Source organism: Populus nigra, chromosome 6, assembly GCF_951802175.1.
Source record: "Populus nigra chromosome 6, ddPopNigr1.1, whole genome shotgun sequence".
Taxonomy (NCBI): Eukaryota; Viridiplantae; Streptophyta; class Magnoliopsida; order Malpighiales; family Salicaceae; genus Populus; species Populus nigra.
Genome location: NC_084857.1, coordinates 15,793,520 through 15,816,424, shown reverse-complemented (window position 1 = coordinate 15,816,424; position 22,905 = coordinate 15,793,520). Strand labels below are relative to the sequence as shown.

The 22,905-nt window shown below is 31.6% G+C and overlaps 2 protein-coding genes across 3 annotated transcripts; one reads left to right on the top strand and one right to left on the bottom strand.

Annotated features, from left to right (window-relative positions):
- The first annotated feature begins 13,160 nt into the window (after nt 1–13,160).
- On the top strand, nt 13,161–16,582 carry LOC133697251 (uncharacterized). Of its 2 annotated transcripts, none has more exons than XM_062119705.1 (4): nt 13,161–13,346; nt 13,489–13,606; nt 13,867–14,160; nt 15,707–16,228. In XM_062119705.1, exons 1-4 carry the CDS (start codon nt 13,255–13,257, stop codon nt 15,749–15,751), a joined length of 549 nt encoding a protein of 182 aa, XP_061975689.1. In that variant the 5' UTR covers nt 13,161–13,254; the 3' UTR covers nt 15,752–16,228. The 2 variants fall into 2 exon arrangements, with proteins under 2 accessions (XP_061975689.1, XP_061975688.1); XM_062119704.1 differs by lacking the exon at nt 15,707–16,228 and adding an exon at nt 16,245–16,582 and having other exon boundaries at nt 13,166–13,346.
- Nucleotides 16,583–16,925: 343 nt separating this feature from the next.
- Nucleotides 16,926–20,322, bottom strand: LOC133697250 (serine/threonine-protein phosphatase PP2A catalytic subunit-like). Its single transcript, XM_062119703.1, has 7 exons — nt 19,654–20,322; nt 19,074–19,188; nt 18,346–18,454; nt 18,183–18,260; nt 17,523–17,714; nt 17,249–17,418; nt 16,926–17,156 (listed from the first exon to the last, which is right to left on the bottom strand). Exons 1-7 carry the CDS (start codon nt 19,907–19,909, stop codon nt 17,153–17,155), a joined length of 924 nt encoding a protein of 307 aa, XP_061975687.1. The 5' UTR covers nt 19,910–20,322; the 3' UTR covers nt 16,926–17,152.
- Between the last annotated feature and the right edge of the window lie 2,583 nt (nt 20,323–22,905).

Genomic DNA, 22,905 nt, shown 5'->3' with positions numbered 1-22,905 from the left:
AAATCTAAGTCAAGAAAATAAAATAAGGAAGAGCATGAAAATTGCAGCCTTCAAAGTCAAATCTCGCAATCTGCCAGTGTTGACCTTCGGCCATTCCAACTTGAATATCTGAAGCTATAGAAGTCCAATTGATACAAACTTAATTGTTTTGGATGAATGACTCAAAGGTCTATAAACTCTCCAAATTTCAGACAAAAAGGATTTCATATGAGGGAGATATGATTTTTCAAAGATGACATCTGAATTTTGCCAGCAAACAGGTTTCGTGAAGAAACGAGTCCAAATTACGTTCCAAAGCATCTAAACCGATATCCAAGTTTTTATTTCAGAAATTTAGCTCCTCTAAGTCAAAGCTTGAATATTTCATGGAAGACTATTTCTTTTTTTTTAGAAAAATAGTTATTGAAATACTTAAATGTAAACAGTCTACTTAATGGAGGACTATTTTGTAAAATAGAGACCTAGGGTTTCCTAGGATATAAAAAGAATGAGAGAAGAAAAGGGGGGCAGCCAACCAAGAAGATAAAAACACCCCCTTCCTCTAAGAAACCCTAAATTATGCATTCTTCCTTCTTTTTTTTATTAGTTGTTCAATAAACATGCAAGGCTAAACACTTTTTCTTGGTTGCAAGGACACAGGAACCTTCAGATTTCAAGAACTGTGAGATTTATTTTACCTTTTCTTTTCAGTTTATATGATGAATATTTTTGTTCTCCTATGCTTATTTTTCCTATGATTGTTTATGTTAATTGCTAGAGCGGACTCTAAGTTATTATTGTAGACAATCTATTGCTAAGTTTGATATCAAAACCGGAGTTGTGGTATATGAACTTGTGAAGCAACTGAGTTTAATAATTGTGGTGGATTACGTTATTAATCTTAGGGAGAACATTCAATCAAATCAAACATAGACTGCGGACAGTTATGTTTTCTTGATTAATCAACTTATCTAGTTCTTAAGGCTACCATTGAATTAAATTACTAGTGCGGACACTGTGGTTGTTTGATGGTTAGGGTTAGTTATACGGCGAATTCGTTAACTAACCAATGTTAAGAAGAGATAAATATTCAAAATATAAATTGATGTTTCGTTTCCATGTCATTTCTGATTTATGTAGGTGGATGTGTGCTTGCGACCAAGGTTTGTTCTCTTGATAATTTTCTGATTTTATTAAATTTTGTTTGATAGTTTTCTGTTTTCTTTTGCTTTAGCCTAGATAACGTCCACCCCCCCTCCCCAAAATTGCATATCATCTAGCATACAAATCTGACTTGAATCTTGATCGTGGGATCGACCCCTTGCTTGCTCTATACTATCTTGTGTGTTGTGTTTGAAGTTAGGGTAATTAATTTATGCGACCGCGACATCACAACATTTGGGTAAGAAGATTGAAAGGCATAGGGGAAAGGTGGAAGAAGCTTGAATTAGTTTGGGTAAAGTGTTGATTTCATGAATTTAGAAGAAAAAAAATTCTCCTGCTAGACCTAGTAAGTTTTAGACTAGGAGCATGTTGAAGGGGAGGAGCTGAATTGGTTGAATTATTGTGTAAACTTGATGGAAATGTGTTGTTTTAGTTATAAAATAAATTGGTAACCTTTGATTATGGGAAATTAGTGAAAAAATCATGTTTCCTTTCTAGTGCATGTTTCAGCCAAGATAGGAAACAAAAGTGTGAGATTATTTGATTAAGCTATAACCATTTATGATTAGGATTGTGTAATTAGAACAACAAATGATTGAGTGATGCTTGAATTTGAGGAAAAGTTAAAAGAAATCACCTTGTTTCTTATTGGACTCCATTCGGCCAAAGCTCCATGGAATGGAGAATTTAATCCTGAATTTTATTAGTATTGAAACCTACTTCTAAAGATATGAAGTAAAGAATGTTGGGTAAAGGGATGTATGAACTTGTTAACCTTAACAAAGCGAGCATGTACTTTGAGAAAGAGATTTGGCCACTTTAAATAAAGAATGAATTTAATTAGTTGATTGCTATGAGATTTTGTGTTTAATAATGTTAAAGGATATAGTGAATAAATATGGTTGCCTTGAATTGTGAAAATTGCATGAAAAATATATGGTTGTTCATCAAATTGATAAATTGGAATCTAGATTGTTGATTTTTAATTGAAATTAGAACTAGTAAATGATAAAATTTCAAACAAGAATGATTTCACTTAATTTTGAGTTATAAAACCCCACATATGAGTTAAGAACTGAAGAAGGTTAAACCGAGTCTTATTGGACAAATTGTGTATGTTACTGAAATAAGTAATTTTGGGTGTATTAAGGGCAAAACTGAGTTTTCTTCCCTCATCAAAATTGTAGATTTGTATAATAGCTTTCTAAATACGCAAGCCACACTCAAAACCAAGTTTTATAACTTTAGTTATGATTAAAATATTAAACAATGTTATGGAGTGATTAAGTTAAATCGACTAGAATTAGTCAACTTCTAATGTTGTCTAAAATTGTTTTGAAAGTAAGACTTTAATGATAGAAGTCATAAGAATAAAGAGAAAAAAATATTTGTTTAAAGTGTACATAGCTTTTGCAATTAGTAATGGTAGATTATATATTTGGGATTAAGCATTGAATTGAAATGAGTTGGCGATAAAAGAAAGAAAAATGTACTAGCCAACTACATAAGTCCTTTTGACTAAAGTTAATTTGTTAAGAAAAAAATGTGGGTTTGTGTAACTCCTTGTTCATGAAGTTGTCAATATAAGAGATTAAGAATATGTTATGATGGTTTGTTTCCTCTAAGATGGAGTGATGGTCTACAAACATGTTGATACATGAGAGACTACAGGATCCACACAGCAGCAGAGGACCACCTTTAAAGCACATGCACTAGATGGGTGTTTGGCACCTTGACATTTTTTTTAAACAAATTTATTAAGTCAAGTAACTTTAAATTATTTAAATGTGTTATTTTTCTATTTTGATTGTAATATGTGTGAAACTAATTACCTGATAAAGATGCTAGTGCTCGTAATAGGTGGTGAAACTAGTTACTCGGTAATAGAGTTAATGCCCGGTTATAGGTGAAGGAACTAGTTACCTAGTAATGAGATTAATATCCGATAATGGACAAAGAAACTAGTTACCCGGTAATGGGGCCAGTGTCTAATAATGGGCTAGTGACATTAGTTTGTTTGATAACCGAGTACGTAATTTTATTGAACTGATTTATGTGGAGTTAGTATTACTTGGATGACCGACTTATCGGACTATAAATGAAATGTTGGATGAAACCCAACTGTTAAACAAAAGTGGTAAAATGTGTTTATGTTATGGATTGTTTAATTAATAAAATTAAATTGATGAAAATCTAATCCTTGTGAAGGATGGAGATGAAGACTGTACTGTCTGGGAAGTAAGAATAAAAGCTCATTGACCATAATTGGTGTTGTGTAACTGAGGAATTTAATGGTGTATGTATTTTATATTTTGAATTATTTAGATAAATTGTAATTGATATAATTTGAAAATCATGTACTATGCACATGCAGGATGTCAAAGAAATTATGATTAATAATGTAAATATATTGTATTAAGGGGTTGTGTTGTTGCTGACATGATATGAATTTCTTGGCAATTATAACAGTGTAATGAGATTCTAATAGCAATAATGAGACCGCGTACAATCATGATTACCAATTATTTTGTCTAATGTATATGAGCGTGGAAGGCTTGCTTTAAAAATTTAAGATGCACATAAATAATGTGTTATGATATTTTAAATCTAAGAAAAATGAATTACCATATTTAAAATTTTGCATGCACTAGATACATGGTATGTAGTGGCAAGTAAACTAGTTATTCTGTAGAATGTTATGAAAAAGTAAATAAGGGGGATTGTAAGTTAAGCTAAGGATATAAACATAATGATTTGAACTAACACAAAATAAAAGGATAATACCTAAAAGCATGGTACATAAATTGTAAACCCTGACCTGAAAGAATGATGGAACTCTTCAACTATGCATCGATTATAGATAGTTGAATCGGGTGATTGTAAAGAATAATAACCCACTTTAATAGATTGATGATTTGTTTAATCAATTGAAAGGGAGTAAAGGTGTTCTCTAAGATTAACTTAAGATTGTGATATCATCAATTAAGAATAAAGGAGGCAGATGTTCTAAAGACTACTTTTAGGATCCGGAATAGGCATTATAAATTCTTAGTGATGCCATTTAGGCTAACTAATGCCCCAACCATGTTTATGGATTTGATGAATTGAGTATTTCGACCATATTTGGATCAATATTCTGGTATACACCAAGGATCGGGAGAAGCATGAGCAACATTTAAGGATAGTGCTACAAACCTTAACGAAGAATCAATTGTATGTGAAGTTGGATAAATGCGAATTTTGGATGGAAAAAATAGTATTTTTAGGACATGTAATATGGATAGGAGGGATTTGTGTGGATCCTAGGATGAAGGAGGATGTGGTAAATTAGGAAAGGTCGACCAACATGGGACCCTATTTGAATGAAGTGTTGGTATCTATTCTCTTTAATTGGGACCCCTGCTTTACTTCTCAATTATGGCCGAGTATACAAAGTATTTTGGAAACGAGATTAAAATTGAGTAAAACTTTCTATTCTGAAATGGACGGACAATCCGAAAGAACTATACAGATTTTAAAGGATCTGTTAAGATCTTTTGTGCTAGATTTTAAAAGGAACTAAAAGGAGCACTTACTGTTGGTGGGATTTACTTATACCAACAACTATTAGGCAACCATAGGTATGGCACCTTTTTAAACATTATATAGGAGAAGATTTTGTACTCCACTTTGTTAGAAAAAAAAATAGGTGAAAGAAAACTAATGGGATTAGAATTAATTCAAATGACAATTGACAAGGTGAAATTGATTAGGGAAAGGATGAAGGAGGCATAAGATAGACATAAAAATTATGTTGATAACCGAAGGAGACCATTAGAATTCAAAGAAAGAGACCAAGTGTTTTTAAAGGTTGCACCTAGAAGAACACGATCCATTCCAGGAAGAAAGGAAAACTATTGCCTAGATATAATGGATATTTTGAACTTATTAAGAGAATTGGATCTGTAGCCTACAAGTTGGTATTGCCCTTTTATTTGTCTAGAATCCATGATGTATTTCATGTGTCAGTACTTCAAAAAGCCAAGCTGGACCTGACACGAGTTCTACAATCGATACCATTGGAAATTAGAAAAGATCTAACTCTAGTGATGAAACCAATAAGATTGTACATCGAAGCAAAAGTGAACTATGAAATAAAGGAAGGTGTTCCTTTGGTAAATATTCCATGGAAAAATTCCCAAATCGAGGTGGAAACTTGGGAAATGAAAGACAAGATGAGGAAGAGACACCCTCACTTGTTTCAAATTGACAATATGAATTTAAATTTTGCGTATGAAATTTTATAAGGGGGAATGATTCTTTTAGGTTGGGGTGTGTGTGTGTGTGTATATATATATTAACCTATGAATTTAATGAAGAAATTTTTTAATTCAAGGGATAAAGTATTAAGATTTAATATTTAACTAAAATGTGGAATTCTAGTACACATTATGAGAAAACACGGATGAACGATAATGGAAAAATGACAAGTAAAAATACCCGTGATTATAAATTTATTTGGGCCAAATATGAAATTAATATAAGGAGGGGAGTTTTTTATGAATTGAACAAAAACAACCCCTCTCTTTTTTTATGTTGCAAGGTTAACTAGAATTAAAGAAACATGAGGGAACATGCTTAATTTCTCTTCATTTCCATATATTAAATTAATGAGAGAGAATAGTGTTTTTGTAAATTGAACAAAAACAACCCCTTCTTTTTTTATGTTGCAAGGCCGGTTGGAAATAAAGAAATAAGAGGGAGCTTGTTCAATTTCTCTTCATTTTTCTTGTTATTTCAAATCAACACAAAATGGATAAGATTAAGTAACTAAGCGAGGTCTATAGAGAGAGAGAGAGAGAGAGAGAGAGAGAGAGAGAGAGAGAAACATTGACAATAAGATAGAGAGAGAAAGGATCATTTTGAAAGAGCAAGGAGAAAAGTTTTGGGAAGAAATGGTGCGAGGAACAAAATAAATTTGTTAAAATTGATTGTGGTTAGGTAATTGCTTGATTTAATTTTTTTTTTAAGCTATAAAGTTTTGATAAGGGGTGGAAATCCCTAATTTAATTACAAATTAGAGTTTATTTTGAGTTAATGTAGGAAAGGAATAATGGTGTCTGGGTAAACTAATTTTTGTTCACATAAAGTAGGTAAAAATAAAAATAAAAGAAAAAAAAATTACAAATATAATATGGGTTTTTAAGTTATGCATGGAGCCGATCAGGTGTGAAAGAAAATGAAGAATCTGAACTCTCTAGCTTGTGTAAATATACTATTTTAAGGTTAGAAATGAAATCAATTTGGGTTATACTAGATGCAAGTAAATTAGTTAAGGCAAATTTGTTACAATTTAGTTAAAAATAAATGTTATTATCTTGGTATAATGGAAGGAAGATGATGGTCTATAAGTAAATTGGTTAAAGGAAATTAATTATATTGAATTAAAATAAAATAGATGTTGATGTTTTGGTTGTATTGGAAAAAATATAAGTACATGAAAATAATTGGAACATGAAAATGTAAAGTTTATATCAAGCATAAAGAAATATCTCAATGAATGATTAATGTTCAGAAAGGTTTAAATGACAAAATGGTTATTGATTCGAGGCGAGATAATAACTTTTGAGAATTGAATTTTCTTTGGGGCGGGATTATACATTATAAGGATTTATTTGTCTTTAGGGTAAGACATTAAGTTCTTAAAGATTAAATTGCCTTCTAGAAGGTTATTATAAATGTTGTGAAGATCGATAATATATGTTATTAGAATAAAGATCTTATATAAATTTAATCTAATATTTTCTGAAATGATGATTATTTTTCATGTTTGAAGGAGATTAAGGGTAACAAGTAGAAATAAGGATTGTGTATTGTGAATGGTAAGGAGGAATATATTTGTTTGTCGATATAAAGAGTACAAATTGAGGAGATTAAAATGTATTAAAGGTTTAATTGTAATAGCACATGCATACTTATATTTCGTAATTTAATTGTGTTTTACTGGTACTTCACGTGCACCTCCTCAGTAGTCCTTGGATCATCCTATCTTCATTTACTTATATAGGTTGTCTAGGAAATGAGAGTTTTTGGCATGTAAACTTTTAAATATTAAAATTAATTAATGTAATCTTTAACTAAGTTGATCCTTAAAAATGCTTTTTTTGATTTTCATCTATTTATTAGTTATGTAATGCTAATGTATCGTATGAATTGTGTGGAGGGTGTATTGCTGAAAAAAAGAAAATCTAGATTTAAGTATGTATTTGGACGGAAGGTGAGCCTGAGACCATTTTGAATGTTTTGAACAGAATATGTATACTTTGCTTCCTATAACATTAAATATAGAAAAATTAAATTTGAGTAGTGTTCTGTATAGAGAAAATGCTGCCAAAATGTTATTGAAATGAATAAATTTTATAATTGTACAGTCTTTACCATGATGATAAGTTCACAAAGTGAACTAATATGGTTATCTTTACATGCTAGGGCTACGTTTCTGAATCGATGCTTGTTAAAAATTAGAATATAAATTAAGTTTCATTACATAAATTGATAAAATGAAAAGTGAGATTTAAAAGATTAAATTTTAGATAACTATTAAAATTAATGATACCTTTGAGTAGATGGTGAAGTTACCCTAAGAATTAGAATATTTCATTATGTGTGTGTGTATAACCTCGAGGAAGAGGTATAAAGAATGAAATGCAAGTAGATATTGAAGTTGGAAAGACTGTGTTATTACAAGTTTATGTCATTTAGTATAATGAATAATTTAATGAACCGGATAATAAATTGTATTATTATGAATAGTGTAATATGACTTCTTGTTGAGTTGAAATGTAAAGATTAATGTAGAAATTAAATTCTTGCAAGAAACTAATTTATTAAATTGTGGCTAAGTCATGAAAGGTCTCAAATATAAGGTGAAATTTTAAAATTAATTTTAAGTGTTATAATAAAATCTTTAGTCAAGATAATTAGTAATGGTTATGTTGTAAAGAAAGTGGAAAATATTTTTTTATGATGGGAACTAATGATATCAACGGGATCATGTTGATATTGACATTAACATGAAATTGATTAACCATTTCATGCTATGGAAGCTAATGACACTAATGAGATTACACTGGTGTTGACACAATAAAAAAATTGATTAACTATTTAAGGATTGGAAGCTAATAATACCTGGGTAATTGGTATTGGAAAAACCTTGATTAGTTGTTTTTGTGCTGATGAGTAATGATATCAATTTGAAATCAATATCAACAATGAGTCGTTGAACCAGGTTATAGGTGGTAAAGGATATCAAGGTGGCTGATATCGACAATTAAGCTCGTGTGCAAGGATTTAATGAAAAGAAAAACATTGTTTAACTAATTTAATGAGAAACAATAATTTACACCTTCTGTTATTATGATTGAAATATATAATCTTGATATGTGAATTTTATCATGTATGTTTGCTTACAAGTTCATCTCATCCAAGATAGGAGTAATTCGTCAGTTGAAGCTGCATTTTTTTTTATATATAGATTAGGTAGAACTTTATTAAAGTTGAAAAACTTATGTTTTCTGTAAAGAAAACTCTACTGAAATTCTAGCAGGGTAATTTTTTATTACCCAGTTTTTCCTGAGTTCAAAGCTTATGAAAAATTTATATCATTAAGAATTTAAAAGGTGTTACACCACACCACCCTCGTTCATCAATAAACAATATCTCTCTAACTTCTGAGGCCAACCTTTTCATTAAAGGCTATCCTTAAGCTAGCTTAACCACCATCATTAGTGTCGTCTAGAAAAAACTAACAAAAGCTAGTTTATTCCTTTTCACTCCTTATTCTTTCCATAGCTGAAAAACTCTAGGATAAGAAAGAGTAACTGATCTCTTCATCACAAGAACTCTATCTCCTTTAAATTTCCATCAACTCATTCATTAAATATAAGTGCTCAACAATGTTATTTGAGCCATATAAGAATAACTTCACACTCTCTTATTTCATCAACAGGAAATGCAACACAACTTTATTACATGCACCAAATGCATAAAAACAACTTCAATTCCATTAAAGGACATGAAAAAAGAATATGCAAAGTAGACACAAGACTTGAACTCTATGAGGAGTTATTTTCGCTATGAAGAGCACTATTTAACAAGTACTAACCATAAGCGCGACTATGACCATCAATCTTTATTTTGAGTTTTGCTTATATGCTCTTTGTTGTAAAAGACTTAGATGTAAGACAGCACCAATTCTTAAGAATAAGAATGAACATAATTCTTACTAGGTAGAAGACTCTTTATTTTATCACAGAACACACTCACCTCTTCAAGATTATGTCTCTGAAGAGACCAAATTGTACAACTATGATGGTATTATAGATCTTACAGAGCACATCCAAAATATTAGAAGTATCATGGAGCTTGTGACCTAAAAGAGTGAAGTTATATGTAAAATCCTCCTAATGACCTCCTGAGGGTATACTCGGGTGTGACATCACTGTCTTGAGCCTGATTCCATTATTGGTCTTTATGATCTTGGCGTTAAGCTCATCTCTCGTTTAACACTATTATTCTAGCTAAAACAAGTATGATTGAGCTCTTTGCCATTATTCAATGAGAAGATGAAAGTACTAAAGAATACCTTCATAGATTTAATGAAAAATGCTTAATGTGGAAAATCTACTATAACTTATTGTCATTAAGGCCTTGATTAATAGAGTCTATAACTACTTATTATGGGAACACATGTATACTGTTTATGAGAAAAGTCTTGTTAATATTAAACATGTCATGAAGAATCATATTTGAGTAGAAGGAGAAAGCATGACGAGACAGGGAAACCTATGTTTCCAAATAGCAGAGTATTCGCAATATCATCAATCTCCTATTTGAGAATCTCAAAGAAGCACAAATAGATACATTTGTGATCACTTGACATTCTTTAAGCTTCTAACCATGCCTCTAACCACTATACATACCAAGGTGATAGATGTTATCTAAGGAAAGAAGATTATGTAATATCCTCATAATATAAAAAATAGAATAACATGTGAAACTCTAATAAGTTTTGTTTTTTTTTTACTATGACAATAGACATAACATTGATGAGTGCCACACACTAAAAAATAGATAGAAAGATTGATTATGAGGATTTACCTCCAATAATTTATAAGAAAACAAAAGTAACTAGAATAAAGGAAGCAAATATATATACTTGACGAGTTATATGAAATCAAATAATCTCTAAATTATCTCCAGAAATTGTATCTCTACCCTTTCAATTTCTCAAATAAAGTTCTCTATGATAAGATCTCCAAGTCTTCATTAAAATTCTTTAGGTCTGTGTGACTAATCTCCAAAAAAAAGATTAAGAATCATTCTTCAAGTCTTCGCGACCACTTATATATATAAAAGATTAAAGATCTTTCTTTATTCTCTGTGACTACTTATGGGACACTTCCCTTAAAATTCATTTATGGATACATAAATATCATTTATCTTTATACTAAATTTTTTTAATTACTTAGAGTGCTTCACTTAACAAGCAAGACAATTAAACTATCCTCTCTCTCTCTCTCTCTCTCTCTCTCTCTCTCTCTCTCTCTCTCTCTCTCTCTCTCTCTCTCTCTCTCTCTCTCGTATAAACATTAACAAAAATTTGAAGAAAAACTCTAATACAGGCATGTAAATAAAAGCCAAAGATAACATTTTCATGCTACATAGCTAAGAAGGTAATATAAGTATTTTTCTCCTCTAATTTTAGTCAAAGTCTTCCAAACATATTTGTTTAAAAGACTTAGAGGGCAAATGATGGTATAATAATAATAATAATAATAATAATAATAATAATAATAATAATACGAGGAAGCATCTCTGGTTAGTGAGCTCTCCCTCTCATTTTCCTTACCTCTCAACCTTTTTTTTTTTTTTTTATCATTTTCTCTTATTTTCTCTCATATCATTTCTTTATTCAGTTGTCCACGTGTTTTCAACCTACATGTCAGGAATCAAAAATATTTTTATTCCTAATAATGCACCACCTACCGCATACCATACCACCCCCCCTCTTTCTAGATCCAACCTCTGTCTAACATTTGAGGCCAGCCTTTCCACCAAATGCTATGTCTAAACTTGACATGATCACTTTCATACCAATGACTTAATCTCAAGCACCAACCTACTCATTAATAGCAAGCATGACACGCTAACCAATGCTTAACCTTCTGAGAAAGCATATATTCTCCATCATTGTTTTCTCTTTATCAGGTAAGTTTATGTGACGATTGATATTTATAAATACCACAAATCACTAGGTAAGAAAATGGAAGACTCAAGCTGACTTTACTCTATTACTCTCTTATCAAACACACCCTTACTCTTTTATTTCATACTCTTTCTTTTCACATATATTTCACTTCTTTTACATTTATTAACTTATGTTTCCATGTTTTGATAAGGAACCTTTTTTTTTCCAGGTGAACACTCACTAGACAAGACCAAGACTAGACATCTCAACCCAAGACATGACCATGGAAAGCCCAAATCTAGTATGGATTTTTTTATGACTTCATCCATATACAATTAAAAAACTAAACTGTTAGTATCCCTATTACCTACAATTCTAAAAGAATTAGGATTCCTTATGGTGCTTCTTTATTTATAAAAATAGTAAAACAAGTTAATATATTTGTTTAATCTATATGATAATAACTTTTTGTCATGGCTTAGTTGGTTAGTATTTGTATCTAAGCCTATAAGTTGCGGGTTTGAGATCTAGGTGAGGTAATATTTTTCTTAAGGCGACAAACTATTTGTCATTTTTTTTTTTGTTCCTTAGAAAAATATAGGGTGGAAGACATGTTGTTCGCCCCTTTAATAAATACAAAAAATAAAGCAATGCTAGGTGTGAGGGCTTGCCTTGCTATTAGCAAGCTAAGAGTTAAGCCTGACAATGTTTTATTTATTTTGTTTTTCTTTTTGCTTTGGTTTTTTTATTAACACTCTAGAAAAAAAAATTATCAGATTCACATATTTTTTAGTTTAACATGATTTTTAAATGTTATTAAAAAATTTTATTTGAATTTTAATAATTTGTTTTCAATTATTATGTATAGTTTATGAAAATAATAATACTAATAATAAATTGTTTATGAAAATTCTATTCAAATCATTTATTTATTCTTAGAATTTTTAAATATGTTTTGAACATAATTTTTTAAAGTTTATAATTTTTTTAACTTTCAATCATATATAAAATATGGATATACTATTTTGATACTTCTTGTTAATTTATTGTAAAAATCATAAAATATATTTTTTTATCAAAGACAATAATTACAGTTAAAAACCTTGTATTTGTAGAGATAAGTAAGATATCCATCAATAAAAATATTTATCTCAATAAAAAAACATTTTAAAGTAAATATATTTTTAGATTTAATAACAAAACCAAAAAATTTCATAAGATTTAAATATTTTTTTAGGGTCCGCATATAAATTGGTATATTCTATTTCTTAGAGATAGTGATACATTATAACCAGATAAATAAAAATATACACAACTTTCTAGTTGTGGACATCCTTTTTAGTAAATTATTTCGAGGAGTATTATATTTTTTTATTATTTTGATATATTAATATTAAAAATAATTTTTTAAAAATAAAAATAATATTATTTTAATATATTTTTAAATAAAACTATTTTAAAAAATAAATATTTTCAAAACTCTCCTGTGATGTACATGGAATGCAAGAAATTAAAATAATAAAAAAATCAAAATAAAAGGAAAGAAAGAAATTTTTGTACAATATTCAAAAAGGATATGATGTTGAATTTATGGAAAAAGAAATTACATATTAAAAACCTAAATGAAAGTGATAAGTAATTTTCTACAATAAAGAAATATTAGAAAATTATTAATTAAACTGATCCCAATATAAATTCATGTAGAATAAAAAAAAAGAAAATTATTAATTAATCTACTAGTCAGTAAAAAAAGAGAGAAAAGAATTAGCATTTTGTCCATTAAATAAAGCCCAGAAATATTTTTAATCAGCAAAGCGAGGTTGGTGGAGGAAGAAAAATCGGTAGAAATTAAAAAGAAAAAAAGCAGTAGGAAGAAGAAAACGATGGGAAGTTGGGATTCAGCACCAGCGGCGATCCTTGCAGTATGGGCGCTGCTTTCTTCCATTCACGCGTTGGACATAGATCACACGACTGAGTGAGCACAAATCTCTCTCTCTCTCTCTCTCTCTCTCTCTCTCTCTCTCACACACACACACACACACACACACACAGATTCATTCTGTTTATGCATGTATTTTTATGAAATTAATATTGAATAATTATAAAATTTGGAGCAGAAACGGAGGCTTAGGGCGTAGAGTATTACTTAGTTTCAAAGAAACACCTCACGGCACTAACCTTACCTTCGATTGCTCTCCTTCGGGTCCCTGTGTTCCCTGCGCCTACTCTGAGAAGGTTTATTAATATTCTCCTTTTTTTATTTTCTTTTCTTTTTCTAATGATAATATTAATAATAATTCCTTGAATTTTGTCACTTATTTTGGTATAATAATTGCGGTATTTAGTTTCTTAATTTGTTTCCCAATTGTTAAATTCCTTCAGTTTATAATAATAATAATAATAATAATAATAATAATAACAACCACCACCACCACCACCATCATGTTGTTAAGATTTGAGGATTTGGTGGTATCTTGCTTTTCTTGTTTTGGTAGAGTGATGAAAAATATCGATGCAGCGAGACTGGCCATCGAATCCCTTTCAAATGTGTTGAAATTAATCATGATACAGAGAATGAAAAGGGGAAGCAGCATTCTCCAAATGGTCGATCTGCTGTTGAAATCTCTGATGCGAATCCTCATGTAATGTTGCAAGAGACCACTGCCTCAAATGAGGGTAGAACTTTACTGGATGATTCTTCTACAGCCAAGGGTGGATCACAGGCTTATATCACTTACAGAAGCTGTATATCAGTTAATACAGAGAAATTGTCAGTACTTGGTTTTGAGGTATGTCTGTGTCTTTTTAAATATCCTTTTTCTTTGTTGTTTATGTGATTGTGGCATGTGATAATTGAATCGTTGTTTGTTATCATTATATAGCAATTTAAGTGATGTTAGGTAAGAAATATAGATGATTTACAAAAGGCTTTGGTACTAAATTCATGTAGGACAACTTTAGATGCATGTCCCCTAGAGGATTTGTCGCAAGTTACGGTTGATATAAGCGAGTTTGGATATTAATATTGCTATCAATGGTAATCCAATGCTATTGTAACAATGAAGTATGAGAAGAAGAAAATAACGTTTGGAGAAAAGAGAAGAGAAAGAACACTCAAGGTTGCAGCTCTGAAGCTAAACCAAATACTTGTAACTCCATTATCAAAGTTCTTTGATTATACAATATAGGAGCTCCTGTTATAGGCACCAAAGCATTAGTAGTCCAGAATTTAACAGGATATTGGAATTCAAATAAGAAAAGCTCATAGGCCTGGATGTTTGGTTTTATATTTTCCACCACTCAAAGAAGGTTTAAGTACTGGTACCAACAACAAATACATATTAGAATTCATTGAATTAATATTATAGTTTTCAAATAAACTATTATTCCTAAATGGTGTTAAGATTCCCAAGTAGACTACATTTACAGGAAAACTTGACTTCCGTCTGAAGTGTCAGGACCTGTGATAATCATATCATCTACATGCAACAAAAGAATAACCGGTTCACTAGAAGAGTGACACGCAAAAAGAGCAGAATCATGTGGACTAGAAAAAAACCCATTCCTAGTAACTGCAGACTGATAACGTTCATACCAGGCACAAGGAGACTTGCCCATACCTGGCTGATAGTCCACATAAAAGGCAATTTCCAATACATTTCAGAATGCTTCGAGTGTGAACCCGATAGAGTGGACTTCTAGAGTAGTAAAGCACCGACTAACACCCCCCTTAAAGGCAAGAGAAGGAGAAAAAACAAGGAACTAGAAATGTTGTTAAGATTCCTAAATTTCCTAACTAGACTGGATTTACAAGGAAAACTAAAACATAGACAAATAAAAAATCAAATTAAGATAATTTATGTATCTCTTTTCCCTTGGCTGCATCACGGAGGTCCTTTGACTGTTCACTGTTTTGCCTCAATCCTTTAATTGCAAGAATGATGCAAATTGAAAATTCAAGAGGTTTGCTACTTGTTTGCTAAATTTCTGCCTCCTTTGTTTCGTCATACTTGTTTTGTCTGGGTACTGCAATTTATATTTCACTTACTTAAACTGAGTTGAACATGCATTTATCATAAGACTAACGCGGTTCATCCTCCTGAATTTTATGGCTAATAAGAAGAATGATTAAATTCCAAATCTATATGTAATTGGTTCAATTTGTTGATATGCTGGTCAATATAGATTTAGATCCAAAGGTTTCAAACTCTCACTATCTCGAGAGCAGTCCCAACCTTGCTGAGTGAGAATTAATTCGTCAAAGCCCTTAGGAGTTTGCTTGAGGAATTATTGCTAATGCTTATTGTTAATACTTAGTATTTTTCTTTTCTAAAGTATAGTGGTGCATGTTCTCAAGAGATGTGCTACTCAGCACTGTAGTCAGAATTTTGTCTGGGGAATATTGAGCCTCAAAATGGGAGCCTTGAGGTTTTGGTTAGTTAGGTTCTGTATGGGCAATGCTTCTTGTTGATGTCACAAGAACAAAATACCATCACAGGACTTCAATTCCTACTCTGAAGAAAGAAATGTCTTCTGATTTTATATGTATTAGTAAGTTTGATGATTTTTTATAGAAGACAGTTCAGAAAGAGAATATAGATATATCTTCTCTGTATGGCATGCATACCATGTCTTTCTATCTGAGAATGGCAGTGAATGAACAGTACAAAGTGTGCACGAGAGAATCAACTTTCTGAATAGATTCAAGGAGGTCCATATTTGAATGGAATGTTATGAGCCACAGCTTCATTGTCTAGTTTCTTTCTTTTTTGTATTTATTGTGTGAAAGTTGGCAAGAAGAATTGCAAGCACTCTGCTTATGTAGTATTCTAATGCTAGCCTTCATTCTTATGGTCTGAATCACTTTGGACAGGGGATTATTTTGTGTTTGCTACTCGCAAGTGGTTCAGTTGTGTACTTCCGAAGAAAGCAGACTGCTACTGTGGTGGCCGGAGCTGGAGCAGGGAGGATCCAGATGAATAGATTTTAACTCTGAAATTTTCTCGGGTTTCGTGGTTTTCTCCTCCACATGAAACCAGTTTTTAATGATATCTGAGGTTCAGAAGCTATTAGACTTTCATGTAGAAAAGGGTCAAGTGTTTATCATTTGCAGTTTTTTGCTCTAAAAATGTATTGTAGTGTAATATTTTTCTGATTTGTAACCTCAACAAAGCCTATGAATCATCGAGTAAAAGCTATGAAAGTTCTTTAGATGGTAAGAATGGCAGAGGTTCCTTGTATATCATGACAGCATTAATGTCTCGTGCTTTCCTTAATGGCATCTGTCCCATCATCCCTTGGACAAGGACTATATTTATTTATACATGTATGCACCTACTGTTGAAAGTGAACAAGGACTGCGTGGAGCATGAGTCAATTTTGTTGGAACATTACTATGTAGTTACTGGCCCTCTCTCAACCCTTTTCAAAGTAACTGTTATGCAGCATTCCCTGTTTCTTTTTTTGAACGAAAGCCATGCAACATATTCTAGGCTTAAGCATCTCTTTTGCCTGTGGTTTTGTTCATAAATCAGAATAACGTAGGCAACATGCATTTTGCTCACAAAAACAAAACCTGCACTCTAACTTGAATTTGTAAAATTACAGAACAAGATATACCATGTTATTGCTGCTTCCTTCTTCTGAGAATATACAAGACATAAGGCCATTGATGCCTTCTCAGTTTTTCTATGACTTGAGCATATCAACATCCCACCAGCATCGGCGGCGGCGGCGGCAGCAGCACAAACTCCAACTAAAGAATGATGTTGTCGATCAACCTCACCTTAAACAACAAAAGCTTCTTTTTAAGACACATCTACAGTTATACAGCAACAAACAAGGATTCCAAACAGCTGGCAGGAATATGAAAATTACAAAAAATAATCAGGGGTCTTGCGAGTGGTGTCAGGTTCAATTTGCCGGGGTGCTGGATCAAATTGAAGGAAATTCTGGTCCATATTCTCTCCAATCTCTAGAATTGCAGCCATATTACCACAACGGTAGCAATAGTTTGGAGCACTAAATACAGTAACCACATTCTTTTCCTGAAGTAAAAATGAAAAACATTGATTTAATAATCAGCATGCTTCGTATAGAAAAAAGGCACATGGAAAGAAGAAAAAAAGTTGTCTTGTCCAGGTTTAGTCACCTGACACCAATTGTACCCTTCCATGACAAGCTGATGAGCCCGTGAAATTAAAGTGAGTCCATTAGTATGGTTGAACAGATGAGCTATATCCTGTCCAAATGTATATCCAGCACCACGAGGAGATATTCCCCACCCACAACGATCATCTGGATCAGACCACAAGAGATCACACATTGGCCCTTCATGTGGAACCTACTTGTGCAGAGAATGACAAAGATGTGATTGTTTAACCAAAATCAACAGAAGAATACTATAATCTAGCAAAGTTAAAAAGCTGTTGGCAATGCACTGAATAATGCACAAGTGTATAGCCCTAGAAAGAAGAAATGGCTGACACGATAGAATTGCAGTGCAATAGGGTAGAAGGGAATGCTGCTATCATTATTTTAATCCTTGACCAGAAAAGAAAATGCTAAAAATTAACAAATGTCATTGATATAACCAAGTTTTAGATGTAATAATAATTTTTATGATAGTTACTTTCCATGACTCTAAAAAAACTTGCATGAAGTTCCAATAACAGAGAAAAGGCCATCATGCTTGGTTGTATTGCCTTCAATTACTAACTGACTAGCACACCATAACCATTAAAAACTTAAAGTTCATATTCCAGCCTTGATAATGTTAAGACTTTGAAGAATGAGAAGCAGCTACCCATACCTCTTGTATGCGGTCTAAAGCTCGGATGTTATCTAATGTATCAAGAGATGGTGAAAGTCCTCCATGCAAACAGAAGATCTACAACAAGAGATAGAAGCAGTAAGAAAGAAGGTAGCAATTGATTACACGAAGCAAAAATCATGAAAACACTTATGACTCAAACCTGGCTCTCAATGAGGGCTGTAAGGGGTAGATAATCAAAAAGGTCAGTGAAATACTTCCAAACATTAGCATTTCCATATTTTCTCAAGCACTCATCATAAAAACCATACCTGAAAACAAATAGAAACAAAGCACATCAGTAATCAAAGTGAGTTAACAGAATGATTACCAGCATGTGTTTGCATATGCATGTGCAATTATGCCTGCATGTGAGACAGACAGAGGGGAGGGCTCAAGGTAATAGAACATTCTTAGAACAAAGTTTAGCCTTCGAGGCTACGAGCTAGCTAAGATGTTCTTTTGGAAGGGAAAAAACATGTGGGTTTAATGTCTATAGTGCAAAGAATAGGTCTCGGACTACTGGAAATATTAGCAGCGTATACTTTTGGAAGGGAGGACAAGTGAACTTAAAGCTTGCTGAGTACGGTGGAGAAGAGACAACTGCAAAGGCTTCATCACTTAGTTGATTGTTGAGCAGCAAGTCCCCAGAATATCATCAAATGACATAATAAACCATTGCAACAACACTTTGTATCTGAAAAACAAATCAGTCATCATCCTAGATCTGTGTAGCCTGCCTTATGACTTGAGACACGAAAATTGTTTTGCATAAAGATTCCAAATAAAGATTCAAACAAAAATGGCTCATTGTGCTCTTTGAGCAGTATCAGAATTCATATTACTCAATCATAGGCAAGCTTCCATCAAGAAGGAAAAACAAAATCTTACACTTGAGTAATCTGCCTGCTCTCATGGTTTCCTCTAAGAATTGTAATTCTATCTCTATAACGAACTTTCAAGGCCACTAAGAGCGTGACCGTCTCCACTGAATAGTACCCACGATCTGCATTGATGTAATCGACAATATTAGAAAATGATTGTGTTGTAAGTGTAAAACATTGAAAGAATTCCAGAAACCATTCCCATTCAACATCCCATAAAAAGAAAATCTTAACAACGGAAGTGATTACTATATATAAAAAAACCCCAAAACCTAACCACATACATAATGTGCAATGGTCAGTATTTCTATCATAAACTAACCATATCCCTAGCTCCATCAGCGGAAATTCAGCCCCGCCCGGATTTCGTCCAAGCATACAACTTAGTTAACACAAATGCTAATGAAATTCAAGTCCTAACAGTCAAAATTTGCAGCTCAATCAGAAATGCATTCAATTTTGTTATCAGCAACACACACACACACAAAGAGACCCAACAAAGAGATAATCGGTATCAATTAAAAATAGCCGTAAATCAATTTTAATAACATAAAAGAAAGAAAGAAAAAAAAGGAAGAGAGACTGACCTACGTAATCTCCCATGAAGAGATAATTGGTATCAGGTGCATTCCCTCCTATCTTAAAGAGCTCGATGAGATCGTAGAACTGGCCGTGAATATCGCCACAAACGGTGACCGGACATTTCACAGGCTGCACGTTCCACTCCTCCACCAGAATCGCCCTCGCCTGATCGCACAGCGTCTTCACCTCTGCCTCTCCCAAAGGCTTGCACTCCATCAGCTGCTCGATCTGGCGGTCCAGATCCCCGTGCGACGACGGCATCCTCTCTCTCTCTCTCTCAATCTTAATAACCAATATTTTTACAAATAATAATAGTAATAGTAATAATAAAAAAAATAATAATAATAGTAATAATAATTGCTTTAAAGTTTGGATGGATTTTTGATAGGGTTTCTAAAATAGAGTGGAGAGGAGCCTCTCTGTCCTTTATTTTCTCTTCTCCGTGAGCCGTGAGGTATGAGAATAATTATTTAAAAATAAATAAATAAAAAATTATGTGTCGTTTTGTACTGCTACTAATAATAATTGTTATTGTTATTGGAAAATTAAAAAAAGAAAAGAAAAGAAGAAAGAAAGAGGCGGCAGCGGCAGCAGCAGCAGCAGCAGCAAGAAAGAAAAAGGAGAGGAGATCTGAAATGGAAATGAAATGGAAGTGAAATGCAAATGAAATTGGAGATTTTTCTTTCTTTTCCTACTTTGTCAAAGAAATAAGTTATTTTGTAAGCAATGAGAAACTTGTTTTCTCCGGTGCTCCGCCGAGTCAAAATCACAAAGGGGAGACACGTGTCAGTAAAGCTCCGCTTTTTTGAATCACCAACAACTACTGTTAGGAGGACGACGGAGAGGGGTGGGTGCTGAAATTATTTAATTTAATTTAATTAAAGGAGGCTTTGCGCGTGGACTGTGTTTGCGGCCTTGTTCTTGATGAGTTTTAAGTCTTAACGAGTCAAGATTTTATTTATTTATTTATTCGGTCAAAAAGAATATCACAAAAATAAACTATATATAATATATATATATATATATATATGGTAAGGTGGCATAACAATATGGTATTTTATGTAGATTTACTTAATATTTTTTTCTGGTCCAAAAACAAAATGAATGCTGGTATGAAAAGGCAATGAGGCTGAAAGCCCAAACAAAAGCACCTAAACTTGAGCCCGAAACCATATAACCTCAAGCAGGCGACCTTTGATGTCCGTGGATTTGAATTAGAACCAGTCTTATAAATTTAATTTAATTTCTTTCTATGAATCATCTAATATAATTTTGACTTTGGATTTTTATGTACTAATTTAATTATAATTTGACTAAACTTCAATATAATACTTAAATTAAACTAAAAAGAGTATTTAAATTATAATAATCATCACTTAAGAGAGATTTATTGATAAATACTAAATATATTATCTTACCTTGAAAAACTTGTACTTGCCAAAACTAAAAAGACTTCAACCGATTTTTCTCCTGTATGACATTATAGAATATATCTCAATGCTAAAATGTAAATTAAACTCTATATCTAATTAATAAATATACTAAAATATTAACATAATTCCTAATAAATATATTAATGCTTTTTTATATTATATTTTTATTTATACATCACATAAAATCTTAAATACTATAGAATAAATTGCTTAAATCACACTAATCTATATAGTACCTTATTAGAATTTTATTTTGACTAGTAGAATTCTAGAAAATATTAAAAATACGTTACCAAAAGCCATTAATTGAAACATAATAAATAATTAAAATTCATAAAATTCAACAAATATTTTAATCAGACTTTTTTTATAAGAGATTCTTGATTGTTTTCTTATATTTTTTTAAACTTCTTTTGAGAATAATTATACATTTTGACATGCTCTACTAATATTTAAAATAACTTCCTAAAATTTGTTTCAATATCTTTAATATTTGTCTTTTTTATGTTAAAAAAATCAACTCTTTGACATGAAATTTTTTGTAAAAACTATAATACTAATTTTATTTTGTTTTACAACATTGTATCTGAATACTAATTTCTCTCATCTTACTATATATGCTATTATCTATAGTTTTGAAACCCGACCCGGTTATCGACCCGGTCCAGTGATCAGGTCACGGGTCAGATGGGTTGACCCAGGTAAAAAAAACACCTATATAAAACACCTAACTAGTTACAATACAACACTTACATAAACTAAATTTAAATTTTAAACCAATAATATAAATTTAATTCAATATCCAAAACACAAATCAAATATAAATTCTAAAATATTTAAAACAAGAGAACTGATACATTACCCGAAGAACCAATGCCCAATCAAGAACTGCGAATAGATAATAACTTCATGATTTTCTAAAAAAATGATTATCAAGTTTTTTTTTTAATTTTAGAAACACCCTTATATGTTGGGATGCAAATTTAATAATTTCTTTTAAATACTAACTTTAATATTAAAATAAAAATTAAAAAAAGGATAAATATCTTTAATTACCAAAACCAATCTTTGAGTTAAAAATGGTTGTGAGCAAACAAGAAAATATCTAACTACTAGCCATTGGGAGAAGGAGAGAGAAGCCGCTTGTATCTAAAGAAATGGACGGTTGGAGGCGATGTGCACGTTCAGAGGCAAGAATAAAAGGAGAAATAATAAAGACATGGAGGGAAGTTGGTCTTTTCTGCATCAGTGCATCGTTCATCTTCGTCGTTTGACCTCTATGCATATAAAAAAAATAAACCGGGTCTCAGCCGGATTTACCCGAGTTGGTCCGGGTTTCAAAACTATGCTATTATCATGTTTTCATTAAATGGTTTTGAAATTAGGGTCTTATGTTATTTATAACTTAACTAGATTGATGACTCGCACTGTAATGTAAAGCCAAGCTAATTTTTTCTCAACGTAAAAAAAAGATGAATAGGTGACATTATTGTTTTTAAATAAGTAAGACAAATCCGAGACTCAGGTCATTGACTCGACTAGGTTCAAAAAGCTCAGTTAAATCAATAATATGATTAAAAAAACATGAGTGACAGTAAATAAACCAAAATAAATAAATTACAATGATTAATTAAAAAAAATTCTTGCCAATATTATGAAAAACATATTCCCCCAATATTGTTAAAATATTTTCATGATTTTATTTAATAATAAAATAAAAATCAAATGAGAATGAGATAACTTTAGAGAAAGAAACACAATCAAATCCTAACTCCTAACAAATCAAATATTAAATGATAAATAAAAAAAATAATAAAAATAATA